Source organism: Fusarium oxysporum, chromosome VI (assembly GCF_013085055.1).
Source record: "Fusarium oxysporum Fo47 chromosome VI, complete sequence".
NCBI classification, from domain to species: Eukaryota; Fungi; Ascomycota; class Sordariomycetes; order Hypocreales; family Nectriaceae; genus Fusarium; species Fusarium oxysporum.
In genome coordinates this window covers 2,868,212-2,887,795 of record NC_072845.1, presented here as the reverse complement: position 1 = coordinate 2,887,795, position 19,584 = coordinate 2,868,212, and the positions used below count along the sequence as shown (strand labels likewise).

The window sequence follows — 19,584 nt, the reverse complement described above, 5'->3', positions numbered from 1 at the left end:
CAAATTTGGAGTTAAGATTCTGCCTTATGTGGAATCCAGAGTCTGCACTAGATAAGGTGCAGCAGATTTCGAAAATACCGTACCTGCAAATCTGGGGTGAAGTAGCTTTTTGATGGTGGAATGTCCATCTTGGGAAAGTCCGATTTTGACTTATACATTGGGCCAAACTCCAACAACCCACTTGCAACATCTCGCCTGAGCGCAGAGATGTTGGTCTCACTAATTCAATACATATTTACATTCGACATTCAATGCGAAAAGAGGAACGGTTTGGTAAGCCCACGTTGAAAGCATCCTTCCTTCGTCTCTTTTCGCCCATGATAGACGTCAAATCTGCATGAAGTACCCATTCCGTAAACATTCGTGCCTTCATCCCATCCATTCCCTGCCATCCCAAACACTCTGATGTAATTCACAAGCCAAACGCGCCTCTTTGTGCTCTTCAATGACAACACCTCTTCACTCCAACATGCATCCACCACACGCAAATGTCCTATGGCGTAAAGACACCAGCTTCCACGGAGCCTTTGATCACAAGAAACCATGGTGGTACTGCTGACCATGAAGGGTTTCCCCAGCATTGGCCGCATACTGTTGGTCTCGAAAACGACACGTGTAGTTATTCGTGGCCGCGAGGGTGGGATTTTACAGCCCGTAAACCCACTGCTCCCAGATGCGATTATTATATTTCCGCTCAAAGGCTCGTCAGACTTCGCTGGGGCCTGAAAGCCTTGATGTAATTTCAAGAAACTTAAAAACAAAAATCAAAGAGAAATGCAGATGGCAAATCAACACCAACCAACGCCTTTTCACCGGGACCTCACAAGACAGCTCTGATGTCAAGGAGGGGCGTGCAAGGTCGAGAGGCGGCGTCTCGAGAAAGCATTGAGCGCCGGGTATCATTGACCGAAGACCGATCTTTGGAGTCGGACGTCATTATGACTGGTGATGGCTGTTAGCAGGCATACCTGGTTGAGGAGGTATGCCAGAGCCATAAGCCTGATTCCGTTGTACGTAGCTCTGGTAAGCCAGAGCCTGCTGAGGATCCATGGGCATGTTGGGCATGTAGTTGTTGGGCATATGAGGGTTTTGAGGCATGCCAGGTCGGTTGCCCTGAGGAGGGAGGTGCTGGTTAGGGGGTTCTTCTGGAGACTCGACTTGGTCGCCGCCATCGACGCCATTCTCATTGCCTGGAGTGGGCTCAGGAGCATTAAGACAAGCCTGGTCATGATCAGTCCATGGTCTGTAGAGGGACAGAATCTGTCATGTCAGGCAGACAAATAGTTACGTACCTGGATCAAGTTCTTGCCCTCAGACTTGGTAACGAGGGGCTGCAGCTTGGGTGTGGTGAAGGTGTAAACGAGACCGGTTTCTGAAACCACGAGAAGTAGAACCTGAGTGCCTGTGAGGACAGAGAGTTCGTAGGCCTGATGAATGAATGTAAATTAGCTCTCCGTGCAACAAGAAATTGGTTTGCGCCAAGTTTTGGCGCAGACGAGCAAACGCGGGAGCTTGTTTTGACGCGACGGGAATCTAAACAGCAACCAAAATGTGTCGAAGAGATCAATGAATGCTGAATTTTGGTGTAGCGGAAACGTTGAAGTTTGCGCGTCCAAATTTCACGCGCTTTCAGTCTTAAGATCAAGCATCATGGCTGCTATGGCAAACCTGGTGTTGTTGGGATTGTAGAGGTTGAATCATACCTTCTTCATGATTCCAGCCTTGCGCTTGGAGAACGTAATGTGTCGGCGAGATTTGTCGCTGATAAACTTGATCTCAATCTTGCGACGCTCGCGACTGCCCTTCTCGTCGTCATCGTCGTCGTCGTCGCCAGCTGAAGGACGCTGGCGCTTGATGCCGCGAGACTCAGTGGCGTTGCCATTGCCAACGTTCTGTGAGTCGTCGAGCTCAGTAGGAGAGGTCTGGTCGTGCTGATCTGTGATGTCGGCCATGGTGCCTGCGAGTCGATATTCGTCTCAAATTGGCTTGGATTCGATTATCTCAAAAGAGGAAGAGCTCTTGTTTGTATTACCACGAACGAACCGCGACAGGAAGAACAAAAAAAGGTGGTGGAGATACTGCTTTGAGCGTGGTGCCGATGGATCTATACTGTATCTGGAGTGGGAGCGGAGAGAGATTGAGGGAGCTGCGGTGCTCTGCGTTTATTGTCGCAGAAACCTGGTTGGGCACGCTCTTGCTTGTTTGCTGCTTCGAGTCTGGTCTGGGTGTGTCTGGGTTTGGGTCGGGGGGGCCTTTCCTTTTTCTGGGTGCGGACTGTGGAGAGCGTGGGTGGCGCGGACGGGAAAGAGGCGAGGCCAGGCGAGGCAAGTGCAAGTGCGCGTGTTGGAAAGCCCAGTGAAAGAGTGCAGGGGATGAAGGAGAGATGGCAGGGTTAAACTATTGCTCTAAGCAGACAAGACGAGGGAATTTACCTTAAGCAAAAGAGACATTGGTGCTCATTGGCAGAGATGATTGCGGCCGCTGAGCACCACAGGTACTTGACGAGACGCTTGACCGGAAGCGGAGATGACAGGGTGTGGGTCGGATTGTAGAGACAAGAGTCCAGCCAACCTTAGGCCTCACAACTGCCAGGGATCAGGCCGATGGGCGGATGGGGGAGGGAGCATGGAGCGGGGGAACAAGAGTAAATGGGTCCTTTTCTCCCACTGTGCGCGTTGACCCTGTGCGGGTAAGGGATAAATTAGATAAAACAGCAGGGTATTTCGGGTCTTCTACTAAGTATCCGATGAATAAATTACATCTGTCTAGGTAGGGAACCGGGGTGAGGCTTGCTGTGCTTTGCTAATTTACGAGGGGCATCCGGTATGCGACGTGCTAAGGTAGCTAGAGTAGTAGCAAGCTTTTGGCTGCTGCAGCGGGACGGGCTCCCAGTCTCCATCCACGAGTGGAATGAGCACAAGATGAGCGAGGGTGGAAAGGATGCATGGTCAAGCTTTGACCAACCACAGTCTTTGAATTAGCCTGTCTGTTGCTGAGTTAGGGAGTCAGCGATTCAAGCCGTCTGGTGGGTTGCTACGTGCAGCGCGCCATTGCTGGTGCGACTGGGATTGCATGAGTGGACTGTGGCACGCGTGTGGTGGGTATTCGTGAGAGGATGTGTGAGAATCAACATGATGGGATGGGCCTTGAGCTTTTACACATGCTACAGAGCTCAATGTGGTGTGTAAGAACGGATGCAATTGTGGATTTTGAGTAATTGAAGTGCTCGAATCATCGGAATGAAGTTGGGGTGAAAGAGTGAACGAATTGACCTGGACTGCACAGGTGTTGAATGCGAATTCATAGATGTTCCCCGAATTGGAGATTACAGATGCGTCAATGGTGATCGCCGTAGTATCGTTCACCAAGCTTTATTGTTTCTGCAAACGATTGCGTGCATTTGCCCTTTTAGAACAATTTTTGTTTATGGATAATTGGTTCATAACAGCCTATCGTATCTGGGGATACCGTTCCTACGTCCGATCAACAACGTCATCAAGATCCGACAATTGAAACGAGGATAGTGATGTTGTAGCCGTCCTGCACACTATCCTGTGGACAATGAAAGATCGTCACACCTTGCCAGAAACCCTTACTGATGTGGTTGTCTTCGTCAATCGATGCATTCATCACTGATCGAATGGAGCCGTTTGCAAATCGCTGTTATCAACAGGGTTCTTCTGTTTCGATCTTCTTGCGGAGTTAAAATCACCAAATTTCAACGTTCACATTCGTCGTCTTGACCAAATTCACACCGGCCAACCTCCATCTCAGGCAGAAGAGCCTTGGTTGATGGCAACAAAGACAGGGTGGGACGTCAGTGATGACGGACGGCGTGTCCTGTACCTGACGGTGCCTTGTTTCGGCTTCTCAACCGTTGCTTGATGTATCCTCGTGAAGGCTATGGAGAGGGTATGAAAGCGAGGGCCGTTACAGGTTTGTGTGCAAGGTGTTGCCGGCTTCCCTTTCTGGACTGCCATTTCGATGCTCAGTTACTACGTAGGAGACCACGATATTCAAACAGCCCTTGAAAGTAATGGACAGAGTTTGGCTGAATGTGGATGCAGTGGTCCACGACTCGGTCCATCACGCAAAGAGCTCCACTGGGATCCCGCTCCGCCCGGTCATCTTCCAAGCGAGTGACACAGTGTTGCCCTACCGTAAAGTTGGCACCTCTCATTACATGCTTCCAGTATGTACCTACCTGTCAAAGACCCTCGGTCCTATCCTGGATATCTTGAGCCGTTGAATCAGTGGGCCTCTCTGCGCCGCACGCATGCCGCCGCGTGACGAACCATAGCGTGGCTGCAACTGCAGAAGGGCTTTCACATCTCCAACATAAGCACTCCGTATCAAGGTCAGTGCAGTATGTTTGAACCTGAGTTTTTACACAAAGATCTTGATCAACATGCCCCATAGGTTTTAGTGACCACGCGAAAAAAGAACAAACCGCCAGGGCAAAAGTCTGATTGCTTACCCGAGCTCCAGCCTCCCTTTTACAATCAAATCTCGACTAGCGCAGATCTGTCGCACAGTGTCTCCATCTCAGCATCCTGGGGATCAAACTGAACACGAAAAGCTCAAATTGTCGGTCTTTGATGGACACATGGTGCAACTCCCCTGTCGCGCGTGCATCTGTATCTGGGCCTCGACCTGTCGCATCATCCACTTTAGCAAGCGGGGCCAACTGATGCTTGATCAGTGAAGAATTGAGTGAGCACGAAGAAATTGTTCTTTGTATTGGGTATCCAGGAGCTTAATGCTACATAGGTAGGTATCTAGGGAATTGAGAAGTGTCGAAAATGTCATCAAACACATGTTGGTCTTCTTCGTATCGCTGCCCAAAATCTCAACCAAGACTAATACGTTTGTTTGACATCTCTCGCTCGGAATAACTATGCAATTCAACATATAAAGAAAATGTTTTTATATCGACTTATCCGTAGTCGCTGATTAATCACAGAGATGGAAATCGCAGGATAGGCGGGCCTAATTCCTCGGCTCAGACTCCCCTGGCTACCAGGGATGGATGTTCAAACTGATCTAGACCATCCTGCAAATATGCCGCAACGGAGTATAGACATGATTGGCGGGAGCTCACTCAAACTCGTGCTTCATCGATTTCCAACAGAAAAGACGAAATCACGAGTATGGACGTCCACTTTGGATCTGATGTATAATTGATTCAGGTAGTAATGGTACCACACAGGCTGACGGGCTCGAGAACAAACACCGTCCTGTCGTCTTGTTGTCTCGAACAGCATAAGATCTTGTGGAGCGTTCGTGTCAACCAAATAGATAGCGCGTTCACTGATCATCACCACTTGAAGCGGGGTGCACAACAAGTACATGGGGACGCAAGAAAGCTTAAGGGCCACCATTTTAGATGACAAAAAGACTTGGGTAAACTCAGTGTAATTTAGTGGGCCTTAGATTAGATATTTTTGGCACCTTGGCTTAGAGCAGAGGTTTTCTTGCTGTACAGCGCAAACCCGGGGATTGGTGGACAAAACCTCGGCTCCGTCGGAGGGTGGCGGGGAACGGCTTCATAGTTTGTTTGTTCCGCGATAAGGGGCGACTTGAGTGCGGAACAAAGTCCTATGTTGACATGATGAGATGCCGTAAAGTCACTTGCAGCAAGTCGCGTCAAGTTCGGGCGCGACCGAAAGTTAGGTGGTTGGGAGTCGTATCAGTGAGCAATGAATATTGACAATAGTATCCAGAGTTGGATAGGATTCTTTATTTCGAGTCTTGACGTCCTGAGACTGACTGATCCTTCGATCTCACATGTAAGAGTTCAATCTTGCATTTAAGGCTGGAGGCACAGACGGAACAAGAATGGATTCATCCCACAGGAGGAAAGGTGCCGCAAAGCAATTCACGAATGACCATCAACCTGATGGCCAAGATGGGACAGTCAGAGAGGCTGCCGTCCTCTCAACTTGCAACTCAGCGCACGGTCCATGGGTACATCGAGCGGGGAAAACTATGTACAAGGTGCTCGGAGCCAACCTTGCCAATGACAAGCAACGGCGAGCGTTAGCCATTCATTCAGGCCAAAGCTCAGGCTAGTTGCTAAGGTTCTGAACGGCCCCTCCACCTCCATAACCCAAGCTTAGCTCGAACAGGAAGCTCCCCAAGAATGGCACAGTGTCAGCGTGGCACTTGGTGCTGCAAACCATGTTTACTGTGAACGTGGTCAGCCAGATCATCTTTCGATATGCCAGTGAGAATGGTATCGTAGCATTGCGTGGCGTCAGTAACATAGCTGGATGAATACTAGATCTAGATTGTTCTTTATAAACATCCACTAAATTAGAGAAATGTTCATTCCTTAAAAGATAGGCCTGACGATGACCTCGAGCACGCTGAAAAGCATATCGTTCTACCGAGCCACGAAAGTTCCCCCGATAGTTACCTAAGAAAAAAACAAGAGCTCGCCTATGTGGGTTTGGCGCTTGGACTGTTGGCTGGCACTGGTTTGCCAACGGGCAAGAGCTTCAGAAGGTCCTCCCTCTGATCTCAGGGATTGTTCAAGACTTGATCGCTTCCATTCTCATGTGCAGCATAATGGCAGCAAGGTTTTATGCGGCTCACATTACGGATATCCGCCAACTTGACCCTTACGAGAGACTTCCTCACCTTTTGCCCTGCGAGCATATCACTATTAATACGCACAGATCTATGATAGGTTATCCTTTTAATGCTGCATTGCTCAACGTTAAATTTGCAAATATGAACCCAGTTGTGAAATTCGGTCCGTCTGATACTCCCACTAAGTCCAGTATCGATATATTTCCAAAACACGTCCATGATCGCATTAGTAGAGATGGGTGACAGTAACATGGTCATCAGATTGATTGAGAACGGAATGCCACGGCATCACCAAGGATGACGACTGAGATAGAAAGAATCGTTGCGTTAACAATCTCGGGTCCAAGTGCGAGATAGTGATGGAATATTTAGTTTTTATACGAAATTCTTTATCAGGATACCAATCGCTAACATGTGGTTGTTCGGCTAACACAACACCATCCCTCAAGGGGTATTCATCGACGTCTTTGGACGATTAAGCTCATAAGAGCTACCGGCAGGCTGGGGTTTGCACCCGCAGACGTTGCAGCAGTTAAGGCACCCCTTGGTGGACCTTTCCTCATATCCCCTAGCTTCAGGCAATCGCATTTCTCAACTACCGGAGGGATTGATGTTCTGGAAACCTCTTGACAAGCGAGTATGCGTCAGAACGTAGATCCTGCAAGCAAAAGAAACAAGATCACGCCAGAAATCAGATCAGAATGATAACTTGGCGGCTCCTGCTACAAGTTTGAACAGGTTTCCAGGCATTTCGGCTCCCCTTTTGTGGTTTTACGATCATCCTAAGCCACTGTCGTTGGCCTCTAGACTTTTACCGAGTCTCAAGTTTCTTGGCTCCAGAGACAGTTGCCCCAAAGGGGGCATTCAACCACACTTTTGAAGCTTATGATTGGCCACCGCCTCTTCGTGGCACCACCATCAAGGGGGTCCGTTGACAATTCTGCGGCAAAAACCCATCTCCTGAAACAGCATTGGCAGCGGAACTCGTCAATAATCAGGTGTTTTCCGAGACGTTTGAATAGAAGTCGCGTTTCATTGTTGGTCTCGGTGTCGTTTGGTTTTTCCGTGACTCGTTCATGGGCTGGTCGGTTGTCATGTTCTTCTCGTAGGCTCAGGGAGTCATCGTAGTCTTTCACCTCTCTTTAATACTATACTACACATTCTCTTCAACGGATCTTCCGTGCTCGCTTCGGCGCCTGCTGTTTTATCAGTTCTTTCTCTCTTTCTTTTGAATATATTTGCAGTTCTCAAGGGTTGATCTCTTGAGAACGCTCTCTTCATTCATTTCAACCTCTCGACGAGGCTCAATATACCAGGCGCTGGACGTCTTACCAACCATATCTCCTAGCGAATCTACTCGAAAAATATCCGATATAGGGATCAAACCTCGAATTAAACAAGATACAAAGCTTTCTTACCGGTTCCTTACTACATATCGTCTGCAACATCGCCAATATGGTCGACAAGATCTTCCTCTCGACGGTCGCCGCCGACGCTCTCTTCCTGAGTTCGGGTGTCATGGAGCTGGTTTTTTCGCTGGTCGTACAGAGTAAGATGAAGGATATGCCTACTGATGGCGAGGATGTTACAAGGAACTTGCTGTACCAAAGATTTCCCCTGACCGCGGGTATCGTCAATGCCATTTTCATTCTCGTCACGTTTGCGGTCACCCTGCCCGGACTCGTCATGCCCGCTCGAAGCTTTCTCAAGGTTTCGGGGTATATGGTGACGGTGTGCGCGATATTCACTATGTGCGTGGCTGTGTTCCTCTGGGTTATGACGTTGAGGATGAGTGAGCAATTTTTCAATATCTACATCGAGCAAGAACCAGACGTACAGAGCTTGATCCAGGACTCGGTACGTTTGACTGCAATCGGCCACCATGAGACGTATTAACTTGAATCCTTACAGTTTCAGTGTTGTGGTTATTTCAATAGCACAACACCGGCTTTTGTGATGGATTCGACTTGCAGCAGTCCTGCAAGTGCAGCGCTGCTACGTGGCTGTGCAACATCAATCTCAAGTTTTGCAAACCTACATATCGACGGCATTTTTACTGTTCTGTTTGGGATCGTCGGTGAGTCTAAGCTTACATTTCTTGCCCAATTGCACGCCAAGACATCGCAAGTAACTAATATCCCATATAGGTATCGATGCTATCTTTATCTTGTGCATCGCATGTCTGCTCAAGGATCGCAAAGAGCGCGAACGCTACCGACATATCGATGAGAAGGCCGGCTACCGACAAATTTAATGCAGAACACTTTACAATGTTACCCGTGATTGGTGGGCTGGACCGCGCATTCTTCTAGAAGTCACTACACTGGCATCCTTTTTTTCTTCCTCTTTCAGACGGATATGTGACAAATTCAAGCGAGTGGTTTTAATATTAATACTTTATTCCTGTTATCGATCGTCAAGTGGATGGGCGCGGCATACTACCTAGGCCATCCAGATCACATCACAATTCCCGATATTGAAGTCGTTTTTGATGGGCCATGTGGCAAGCGATATATCTAATTCCCATGTCGTTTTGTCATGACCGGTTTACGCTATCAAATGATTCCAAACGTTGTGACACCTCCTGTGCGGCTCTTCTCTCTTCGAATCTCAACCTCTTCGAACTCAAGACCTTCGCCATCCTCCATAATTGTCTCTCGATGCCATGGCCCGACAAACATGCCCTGAGGGTCAGCATCATTGCGTATGGCCCGGAACGATTCAAGTTGCTTGCCATAGAACGCTTCAATCTCAGGCCTAGTGGTTCTAAAATTCTTGGCCCAGTGCGGTCGACCTCCAAGGTCTTTCATCAGCCACTCAAAAGCCTCATAGTATCGTTCGTGGCAAGGAGGATCCATTAGATAGGGGCGATATAGTGTCGCATTGAGGTACAACGTAGGTCCGTTTTCAACAGTAATATCAAGGTATGGCCGTACGTTCGAGGTGAGAGTGGTGTCGCTTACGCGCACTTCGACGGGTGCGTGGACGTAAAGACCGTCAGCAGAGAAGGGGATGTTGTGAGGAACGTAATCAGGATCATCAGGAGTCAAGTGGTTGAGCCAAGAGCTCAGTCTCCGGAGGGCCTCAGGGCCCTTATGAAGAGGGATAGCCCACTCGTTGACAAACTGGGAATATAGGCAGTTCATGAGCAGTGCTTTGCGACTTGGTTGAACAGCTGATGAAGTGGTTCCATTCCGAAAGCCATACTGCATACCGAAAACAAACCACTCAACCCATGGCAGGATTCGTGGAACGTGTTGGGCAAGATAGAGAAGATTATGATAGACATAGTAGCCAATTGAGCCATCATACCCACTCTGAGGAGGGTCGCGGTGTTCCTCATCGGTTTGCTCTGCCTGCCACACCACTGCACGTCTTGTGTATGGGAACCACCAGACCCTGACAAATTCACTCTGTGTCCATAGGTTTCGATTCCAAGACTCAAACATCTTGTGGTCTGCGTCAATGCTCTGTTCCCACTTCAAGGTAAAGGCTGGAACTGCCTGGAAGGAAACTTCGGTAATGATACCAATAGCGCCGAGAGAAAGGAGGGCAGCTCTAAAAAGGTCCGTCTTGATATCTTTGGAGCAGTACACTGTGGTTCCATCTGCCATTGTGACCTTAAGGGAAAGGATGTCTTCGGACATCAGCCCATGGCGTAGACTGCTTCCGTGGGTACCTGTTGAGATAGCGCCACTAATAGACTGCTCATTGATGCTTCCAAGATTTGGCATCGTGAGTCCATGCTTCTCGAGCTCTTCACAGAGGGCGTACAGCCTGATTCCACCCTCCATGGTAACAACACCTGTATCTTTGTTCACTGAGAGTACCCTGTTGAAGTTGTCCAGGTTGACGAGCCAGCTGGATGTGCAAGTGATATTGGAGGGTGAATGGCCACAGCCAGTCGTCACTAGACGCCGACGGCATCTTCGTGCCAGATTCACAACTTTCTCAACTTCAGGCAGAGACTCAGGTTGGATAAAAAGCTCTGGGAGGGACGAAAATGTGCGCGCCCAAGTGTGGTGGACATGTTGTGGCCGAGCACGAAATGCCACGCTATCGTCAAACTTTGCCAGTTCTGCGGCCACGAGAGGGTCCATGGCTCTGCTCGATTCACAGACGGTAGAAAATGAACCCAAGGAATAGAAACAAGACGGTATCAAGGTGATGCCAGGTTCAAGCTAGCATATCAGAGGATGAGTGGGATATGAATTGCTTGATGCCGAAGTGGGTGTAGTCGGATTTGGTCGCTGGCAGGTGGGTCGGTATCGGAATCACAAGTCTGCTGACACAGTAACAAGGCCAGTTATATTAAGCTTATTCTTCGTTTTGTGTCATTTTGGCTTCCATTTGCATACATGGAGAGGCGAATACATCATTTTGACAATTTCTGGGGGCAAAGACGCGAATTTTGTAAGTCGAAGGCAACTAAAAGCACGCAGAAAAACAACCGAAAGCAAAAAAAAATGGCCGATCATCAGAGGTCCCTGGATCGTTATGACAGGGTACTGACGATCGCGTTTCTGACTCTGATTGGCTCCGATGTAATTCTAGACGTCAACGATATTCACCGGCTCAGGCCGAGATGGTTATGCTTTCTAAGCGACGACAGGGATGTTAAATGGTGTCATCGAGAGTCTCGGCGCACATGTGCAGGCAGCTACCCTACGATCTTGTTCATGACTTGAGACATTTCTTGATCGGTTTGCCTCGCGCCCCGAGCAATCAGTGCAAATTAGTTGGAATATGGATTGGCATAGTCATTTGACTTTTGTCACTATGGTTGAGTCGGGCGTATGGATCTTTGTTAATAAGTTATTGTATAATGATTGATTTACTCTTGGGTATGTGGTTTTGGAGAAACCAAAATCTAAAGCCAACCCTGGTTGATGAGATACAGCATCGGTATAGAAGGGGTTCTTAAGGTATTTATATACTTCACCAACACCTCGGACCCTGGTCTATTCTCCATCAGTCACAACAAGTAGCAGTTGGTTTAATCGTTAGTACTAGGGGATAGGGCATGATAAAGTAAGTATATGATTATATAAACCAGTGAATGAATACATTGATTCGATTACAGGATGAGCCTGCGATCGATACAATAAAAGTCTATGACAGTGTAGCATTGTCGCATTGATCAAGTACATCGTCTTCCAGATAGCGATCAACTCCGGGTCTCTTTATAATCTGTCAACACACTGCCGACAAATTAAGTTCAAAATCAGCTCAAGAATTAACAGTCTTGAATATGGGCTTATAGAGAAAGAGGACAACTGGCCATGAGTCCCCTGAGTCATTTACCTTCATATTAATACCACATGAGTACCCGAACCTAAAACATATAGTATACACTGACACATAATACTTGTTTAGCCAGTGATATTTTGTGACGGCCTGACAGCAGAATATTTAGGCTGGAATTGATCCAGTTTACTAGAGCCAAGTATCATGAGGCTGCTCGACGGAACTGAGAGCTTCCCTCGCCGTCAATACTTCTCTTTGTATCATCTACTATCCCTTCTTCGAATATCTTCGCCCACACGGCTGCTAGTGAGGCAGTATTCCAGCCACCAAGTCGCGCGATACCATCTTTCATTGCTAATTCGGCGGCGACAGAGGTGACAAGCTTACCTTCAAGGCCGCAAGGAACAAAACGAGCCCAAGGATTAACAACGTCGGGACCATCTACCGAGACGTCGATGTTGATAGCAATACCAAGGGCTGTGACGTGTCTCCGATGATGAACTCCGATTGCTGCAATTTTACGTTCTGGTTGACCGGCGGGGGTACGAACCCAGACTCCAGGTTCATCTCGGGTTGTATAAGTTTCCAAACCGAACAAACATGCCAGTAGACGACGTGTGGTCGCTTCGAGATGGTTCGCATACGACATGACTGAGTAATGCGCATATAGGGGAGAGTGCATGTCTAGCACAGGCCACAAGACAAGCTGCCCAGGACCATGGTAGGTTGTCAAACCACCACGGCTTGTCTGTTTGACCTCGGGAATGAAGCTCTGCTCATTGACAGGGTTACGCCGATGAGGAAGACTAACGTAGAGGGGAGACCTGAAGTAGGAGGTTTGCTCGGAGGTGAGGGGGCGCTGTCGACGCCCAAGCGTGAGAGTTGGTGTTGGTTCAAAAGAAAGAAGATGAGGGCGGGGTATGTGGCCTCTGTGCTGTTGTTGTTCCTCGCTCAGACTCTTCCACTCGAGAAACAACGAGCGGAGTTCTTCCTGCTCATTGTTGGCAGTGTCATAGGGTACGAAAGCATCAGGACCCGATCCTGTGAGATGTCGATGAACGAGAAGCTTGAGTGAAGGTAGTTCTGACGTCGGAGCGGTGTAAGTGGATGACCATCGGTTGACCAAGACATGACCGGCCGATGTCCCGGCTCCGATACGGAATGAAGTGGATTTTATGGCGGAGGACGGAATGGCCTTCAGCCGCAAGCCGGGCGGCATTGTGGTCCGGCTTCCAGGCAGATTCCGTGGCGAAGAAGCCGATTACAGAGCTCGCAGAGTAGCTACGATCAATTGGGGTCGATGTGGCTTGTAATCCTGTATGTCCAAGATCACAAACCGAGGTAACCTCCGTACAAACTCTGGCGTAGGCATGCGCGATATGCCTTGGTGAGAAGTGAGTTTCTGGTGGATGATCCCGTGGGGCAAAGAAAGCCGGCGGTGGTGACGTCGGTAGCTCAGGGCCGAAGATCAACGGACGGAGGCCGCCGAGAGTCCAATTTCGAAATTGACCTTTGCATGTGAAGGCTAGTTTTAATTGATATTCGATATGAAGGAGAAACCTTGTGCGTACGTTAAAGTGTTTGAGCTTCACGATTGTGGCTTAGCAGTTGAAAAATTCAAAAGTAACTACACACAGCAGGCTGTCAAATGATAGGTAGGCAGTATGTAAGACTGGAGCAGGTAGAACTTGTACACAATGCGAGCTGAAACTAAGAAACTGACTACCTTAGCTTAGTTGTCTGAGACCCATACCTGGAAAGCCGAGAGCTGAAGGGTGAGAAGAGCTGGGTAGATAAGGTACTGTACTGTTCATCGGAGCTCTGAAACTGCTGGTAATACAGATAAAAACAATTCAATCAACTCGACGAAGACCATGTCTCAACACTAAGGTAGCTCAGAAAACGTAGCACAAGCGAATGCCAAGCTCTCGATCTTGGTAGCTTGGCGAGCATTGGCAGTCTCAAAAGCTATCGCCCCATCCATCATCCACAATCACTGCCTTTTCGCAGACGTCGCTGTCGCATCATTCACTTGTGTCCCATGACATCAGGGAAGTGGTGCGCTAAACCCCAAGAGAGACAAAATGGTTGCTACAGCTTTGCTCCATTGGGTAAGATGTTGTGGTGCACCTCTTCTCCATCGTTGCCCACTGTCGTCATCACTGAGCTGTCGTGCACTCGGAACTTTTCTCTACCTTAGATGCACTAGTCTAGCAAGTTCCTCTCGCTTCGGGCATCGAAGGTTGCAGGCTGGACCCGTAGGAATAAGGTGGAAGCATCATCCACTGCCCACCAGAGCATTCAATGTCTCCGCTGGGATTTACTTTAGTGTGATTCAGAGTGCTGCAGCCGGGATCAATGTGCCCTGGGCGAGCACCCGTGAAGGGTGGTAGCCTACGGGGACCTACGTAACGCCTCGATGGTGGTGAGTTCATTTGGGTTGCGGTCCTTTCTCAAGTGATAAGTCGTATGCTCCCCTCGTGCATTTGGCTACGATACCCTCCTCTCCTCTGTGAAGTCATTCATGTACCTATCTCACTGGGAACTCCGTGTCTTTCCTCAGCCGAAGGGAGAAGAAACATACTAATCACCGTCGTACAATTCGACTAAGACACACATCTCCCGGTCTCCACACCGACAAGCCAGTCCGTCTCCCGAGCATCACATCACCCCTAGACGCTAAGCAAAAGGCTCTAGAAACAAAAACAAGAAACCCTCCCAGAGCTAATAAACAAGGTTCATAAGGATCGTCAATCTCCTCAGCCCAGGCCTTAATTCTCTTCCGGCTCCCTCTTCCTACTTTTATAAGATCTATCGCCATCGCCCGACAGTTCCAGACGCCTGTTCTCTACAGCACAAGCAAACTCTGGACCCTTGTCGAGAGACACGAAATAAGACGCAAGATTTCATTAGCGGTCTTTTTAGCTGCAGCCTTTTCCTTGACGGTGATCCTGGCAGCGTGACGACATCCAACCCCCAGGGCTCCATCGCAGTAAATTAATCCTTTCGAGTTCGATTTTTTGGGCAGAAGTGCTTGCAGCAGCGCTTGATTTTGATTGTGGCCAGATACTGTTCAGCTGGAGAATAGTATACTTTCCAACGGGATATAGCCATGGCGAAGAGTAAGTTCTCTCCTGTACTCACGAGCGCAAGCCTGGGCAGCATGATCACCTTCTCTCCTGACTCAGTTGTATGGCTTTACCAACAGATAACTGACCTGTCGCAGATGCTCCTCTTGGCCTCGCTGGCCTGGTCCTCCTCGCTGTTTCCCTCCTCTTCCTCTGGTTCATCATCCTCTCAGGCTTGACCTCTACCACGCCATTCGACAAGACGTATTTCCTCCGCGCCGACACAGGCGGTATCTCGGGTGCTCGCGAAGTTACACAATGGAACTTCTTCTACATTTGCGGTGCCGGCAACAATGACTGCGATGGCGCCCGCGCTGCCCCCGTCATCGGTCGCGCCTGGGACTCAAACCCACGTAATGCGCCCAGCTCGCTTGTCGGTAGTCGTGCCGGTGACACCACATCGAACAAACAGTTCTTCTTGTGGCGGTTTGGCTGGGTCTTCATTCTGATCACTCTGTTCTTCGAGACCCTCGCCTTCTTTACTGGCTTCATTGCCTGCTGTGGCCGTCTTGGTGCTGGAATCTCTGGCATCATGTCCATGTTCGCCCTGTTCTGCTCCTCAGTTGCAATGTCCCTAATGACGTACGTATCTCTGGCCCCTGTATGATGGTATAGCTGTTTACTAACATCCCTTCTTAGTGCTACCTGGGTTCTCGCTCGCAATGCCTTTCACCATGACGGTCGATCGGCCTCCATTGGCCGCTATGCCTTCGGTTTTGCATGGGCCTCATGGGCCACTTTGTTCATCGCTACCATTCTCTTCTGCCTAGGCATGCGTGGTGACAAGTCGTCAAGCGGAGGTTACAGCGGCCGCTCATGGCGCCGTAGACGAAGTGTCCGCAGCAGCCATGGCGGAGGCTATGAGGGGCGCCGTGTTAAGGATGACTATTCCTAAACTGTTACCTGGCAGCTGTCTGTTAGGTCACATCCCAGTGACTCTCCAATGTCGGCAGAGCTCGATGAGGGATGAGCATGAACAGCCGCAGTGATCGCATCCACGACAGCCTCAATGGTTGTTCGCGTGCTACGCTATAATTTTGTTCCGTCTATATTTGATTCACCAACCATGATCTGTTCTACTGAGCAGGTTTGTGTTCATGATATGTTTGGCGAGGAGAATGGGCTTTCTCTGAACGTAATGTTGAAGTTATGGGCGAGATCTACAAGAAGCTTGCTTTCATCAACTGTCTAATAATTATTATGAATGTATGATATTACAACAATTCAAGTGTTTTCAAGTCTCGATATTGCCACTTGGCATCGTGTGGACATTGCGAGCTAACAACCCCGAGCTTCATGGCGTCACACAAATGATCACTCTTCAGTAGTTACTACTACAGTGAGGATAGGTCATGTTGCCGTTGTATAGTCCACGAGGTGCCTAATACCATAAAGTTCAAATCATTATGCATGTACCATATTGACGTCATTCGTCCATTCGCCAAACCATGAAATGCATATCACCCCCCTACCCTAACTCTCGTTAAGCGATTGAAGCCCGAAGTCACCTCCAAAGCCCTCTCTTTTATCCTGTGTTGTTCGCCGCTGTCCCTTTCCTTCAAGTACATGAAATGAAAAAAAACCAACATGCTATCCTGGTTCGTTTTCCAACTTGGTGCCATTCGCCCAATTTTGTTCTTCCGAAAAACAAATGCCAAAATCCGGCCCGAATTTGTCTAAACCCATCCTAAAGCGTGTACAGGAGTGTCCTCCGAAAAAATGCAGAAAAAGAAGGTCAAAATGATTCAAGTAACACATGCTGATGCCTGGGGACTTTGTGTTGTGTTACTGCTGATGATAAAAGGTCGACACATTGGAAATAGCCGTCGCATCAGTTGCGCAGATGCTTGTTATCCATAGTCCTGTAGCCAACTAGATACCTGCTCCGTTGGCATGCTTCCTAGATGGCCGAGTCTTTCCCCCGGAGAGGTAGGATTGGGCCGCACCGGCTTTACAAATTTTCATGCATCCTTTGGGCTTGACATAGGACTGACGCTATCAAGCGGTGCATTGTGTAGTGCTGGTTTCAAGGGCCCGTCCTCCTTCAGGCCATCTTTCTCTCGTTGTAGAACGCCATTGACCCAATCTGCCACTTCAGTATCTGCAGTTGATGAGCTCAAATCAATTTTACCAACAGCTTCCGCGACCGTATCAACTCCATCACCCTCCTCAGCTTCTTCCGTGATTGTTTGAGGCTTTGTAAATTCGACGAGCCACGGATGTTTCAATAGCATGGCGTAGGTTGGCCGCTTCATAGGAATCTTGTGAAGACAGCTTTTCACAAAATCCTTGGCCATGTCCGAGTAAGTGTCCTCTGGCATAGCAGGTGGTTCACCTTCAACAATAGCCTGTAGCATGTTAGTAATCCATGACTGGCTTAACTCAAAAGAAGGAGCGCTTACACTCAGTTGGCTGAAAATAGTAGAAGAGACCTCCGGTGGGTAAGGATAAGCGCCCTTAGCACACTCGATGATGGTCAGGCCCAAACTCCAGACATCGCTCTGAACGCTGTATGAGCCATCGGAATTACCGGCTTGTGCGAATCCACCACCAGAGATTCTCTCGGGGGCCATATAGCTCTGACAGCCGATGTTGGTTCGCGCTATACTAGCTACCAGATTACCACTGACACCAAAATCGCAAATCTTGACCTGGCCTCGTGTATTGACCAAGATGTTTGTTGGTTTGACATCGCGATGAATAATGCTATGCTCCTCCTTCAGTGATTTGAGACCCATCACGGTAGAGTATGTGATTTTTCGAAGAACATTCTCCGGGATACCACCATTATACAGCTTATCGATAGATCCGCCATCCATATACTCAATACACATGTAAACAGCACCTTCCTGGAAGAAGGCGCCGTAAAAGTCGATGATATACGGAGAAACACACTCGTGTAAGATGACGAGCTCCTTCAGAATGGTTGTGAATTTGGCGTCGTCGAGCTCCAGGCGCATTTCTTTCATCGCCATTACTGTGCCCGTTGTACCGTCGGTCGTGTCTGGCAAGCCCTCGGCGGAGTCTTCCGCATATCCAATGGGAGAAGGGTCCGACTGCGAATACTGAACAGGAAGGGGCTTTCTCGAGAGGCCTTGTCCGAAGCGAGGGACTCTTCGCTTGGCATGCTTGACCTTGTAGACTGTTCCGTAGTTTCCTTTACCCAGCTCGGTCAAGACTTCAACTTCATCAAGAGATATGCTGAAGGTTTGGCCATTGGCAAAGTTGACACCTGTCCGTGTGATTGTGGCAGCGCCATCAAAGGTCACCCAACCCTTCTCTGTGTCGATATATTTCTTGAAATCGTCCATTTTTGACCCCTGCCCACCCCCTGTTCCGTTGGATTGTTGGCTACCTGGCGCATCACCTGTGATATCAGAAAGCTTTCCAGGAGGCCCCCGTTTCTTCCCAGTGGCGGTGACAGGGCTGGGTCTACCCATATCAGACAGCTTCATGCCCATGCCGCCGCCCATGGCCCTTCTCTCACTCAGCGAGGGCTTCGTTATCGCAGGAGCTGAATTTACATGTGGTGCGTGCGGTCGTTGCATATTGGGCGGCAATCCCAGGTTGGTAGGGAATCCGTTAGCGATGCTGGCCGTAGGTGATGACCCCGAGGGTGTTCCGGGGTTTCCAGCGGGAGACATGCCCTTCTGCATGCGTTGTTGATGTAATGCTCGGGCTTTGGCCATTATACTGTTTTCCACCGAGGCACTACTACTTCCAGCAAAACTCGAGGATGTTTGTACAGGGCGTCTGGCCATGCCTAAAACACCCATAGCAGTTGAGTTCGGATTCATGTTGCGAGGATCGGAAACGGAGCGCAGAGATGGTACTCTTCGAGGAGGCTCACTGGGGCTATCATGACCGGGAGATTCGAGCGGCGTACTGGGTTCTGACGAATCTTCAGAGCCTGGAGATGCAGGTGTCGACAGATCCTTCCAGTCCTCCGGCGTGGCCGGGATCGAGTCGGAGGCAGACATTGGATATGAGGTGCGTTGATGGAATCAGAATACAGAAAGGCTGATTCTTCTGGTTATGTCGTTGAATAGGTTCGACAAGAGTGGTGGGAAGGAAAATTCTGGTCAGAAAATTCAGAGCAGAGTGGAAATAACGGCGAATATCCTAACAATACCGCGGGGAGCTATCGATCGGGAGACGGGACGCGATCGATTAGAGATGGGTACAAGAAGGAGCGATGGAGGGGAAATAGATGGTGCGATTCTTTCGGAGCTAAATGGAGTCGAGTAGTGGGCGGTCTAGGCCTTTGAGACTCCTAGTACGGCTCAACGACTAGGGCCTCTTGTAGTTGGGAAAGAAGGGCTACAAAAGCCTGGGGGTAACGAATGAGCCAGAATCAACGCAAGTTCTGATAACGTTGTTGCCGGGATTGATGACTTTGAAAGGGGCTTGTCTTGCGCTATTTTGCAACGATATGTGGCCACAGTGAGTGAATCTTTTGGCAACCTGGAAAGCTTCACGTTGAAGTTAGGCACTCAGATTCGCTGAATGGAGTTAGTAAATATGAAAGCTCGTAGGTCCCATACGAAACATTGGAAGTTTAATAGATAACTGAGACAAAAGTTGTTAGAATAAGAACTGTGCTTCTCAGAGCTTG

At 49.0% G+C, this 19,584-nt stretch overlaps 6 protein-coding genes across 6 annotated transcripts; 2 read left to right on the top strand and 4 right to left on the bottom strand.

Moving 5' to 3' along the window:
* Window positions 1-248: 248 nt before the first annotated feature.
* Window positions 249-1,952, bottom strand: FOBCDRAFT_203299 (SRF-type transcription factor (DNA-binding and dimerization domain)-domain-containing protein; the record flags this gene model as incomplete). Its single annotated transcript, XM_031186093.3, has 4 exons — window positions 249-730; window positions 969-1,221; window positions 1,293-1,427; window positions 1,704-1,952. The coding sequence occupies 4 exons, from the start codon at window positions 1,950-1,952 to the stop codon at window positions 249-251; spliced, it is 1,119 nt and encodes a 372-aa protein (XP_031037228.2).
* Window positions 1,953-7,951: 5,999 nt separating this feature from the next.
* FOBCDRAFT_43022 (uncharacterized protein) lies at window positions 7,952-8,999 on the top strand. Its single transcript, XM_031186095.3, has 3 exons — window positions 7,952-8,451; window positions 8,506-8,671; window positions 8,742-8,999. Exons 1-3 carry the CDS (start codon window positions 8,050-8,052, stop codon window positions 8,846-8,848), a joined length of 675 nt encoding a protein of 224 aa, XP_031037230.1. The 5' UTR covers window positions 7,952-8,049; the 3' UTR covers window positions 8,849-8,999.
* Window positions 9,000-10,803, bottom strand: FOBCDRAFT_43023 (D-arabinono-1,4-lactone oxidase-domain-containing protein). Its single transcript, XM_031186096.3, has one exon. The coding sequence runs from the start codon at window positions 10,692-10,694 to the stop codon at window positions 9,150-9,152; it is 1,545 nt and encodes a 514-aa protein (XP_031037231.2). The 5' UTR covers window positions 10,695-10,803; the 3' UTR covers window positions 9,000-9,149.
* An 828-nt stretch (window positions 10,804-11,631) lies between these two features.
* Window positions 11,632-13,433, bottom strand: FOBCDRAFT_226474 (uncharacterized protein). The gene has a single exon (XM_031186097.3). It carries the CDS (start codon window positions 13,058-13,060, stop codon window positions 12,044-12,046), a length of 1,017 nt encoding a protein of 338 aa, XP_031037232.2. The 5' UTR covers window positions 13,061-13,433; the 3' UTR covers window positions 11,632-12,043.
* Window positions 13,434-14,748: 1,315 nt separating this feature from the next.
* FOBCDRAFT_43018 (SUR7/PalI family-domain-containing protein) lies at window positions 14,749-16,216 on the top strand. Its single transcript, XM_031186098.3, has 3 exons — window positions 14,749-14,963; window positions 15,068-15,551; window positions 15,609-16,216. The coding sequence occupies exons 1-3, from the start codon at window positions 14,954-14,956 to the stop codon at window positions 15,862-15,864; spliced, it is 750 nt and encodes a 249-aa protein (XP_031037233.2). The 5' UTR covers window positions 14,749-14,953; the 3' UTR covers window positions 15,865-16,216.
* A 612-nt stretch (window positions 16,217-16,828) lies between these two features.
* On the bottom strand, window positions 16,829-19,029 carry FOBCDRAFT_43003 (kinase-like domain-containing protein). The gene is made up of 2 exons (XM_031186101.3): window positions 17,372-19,029; window positions 16,829-17,317 (listed from the first exon to the last, which is right to left on the bottom strand). The coding sequence occupies exons 1-2, from the start codon at window positions 18,947-18,949 to the stop codon at window positions 16,931-16,933; spliced, it is 1,965 nt and encodes a 654-aa protein (XP_031037236.2). The 5' UTR covers window positions 18,950-19,029; the 3' UTR covers window positions 16,829-16,930.
* Window positions 19,030-19,584: the final 555 nt, after the last annotated feature.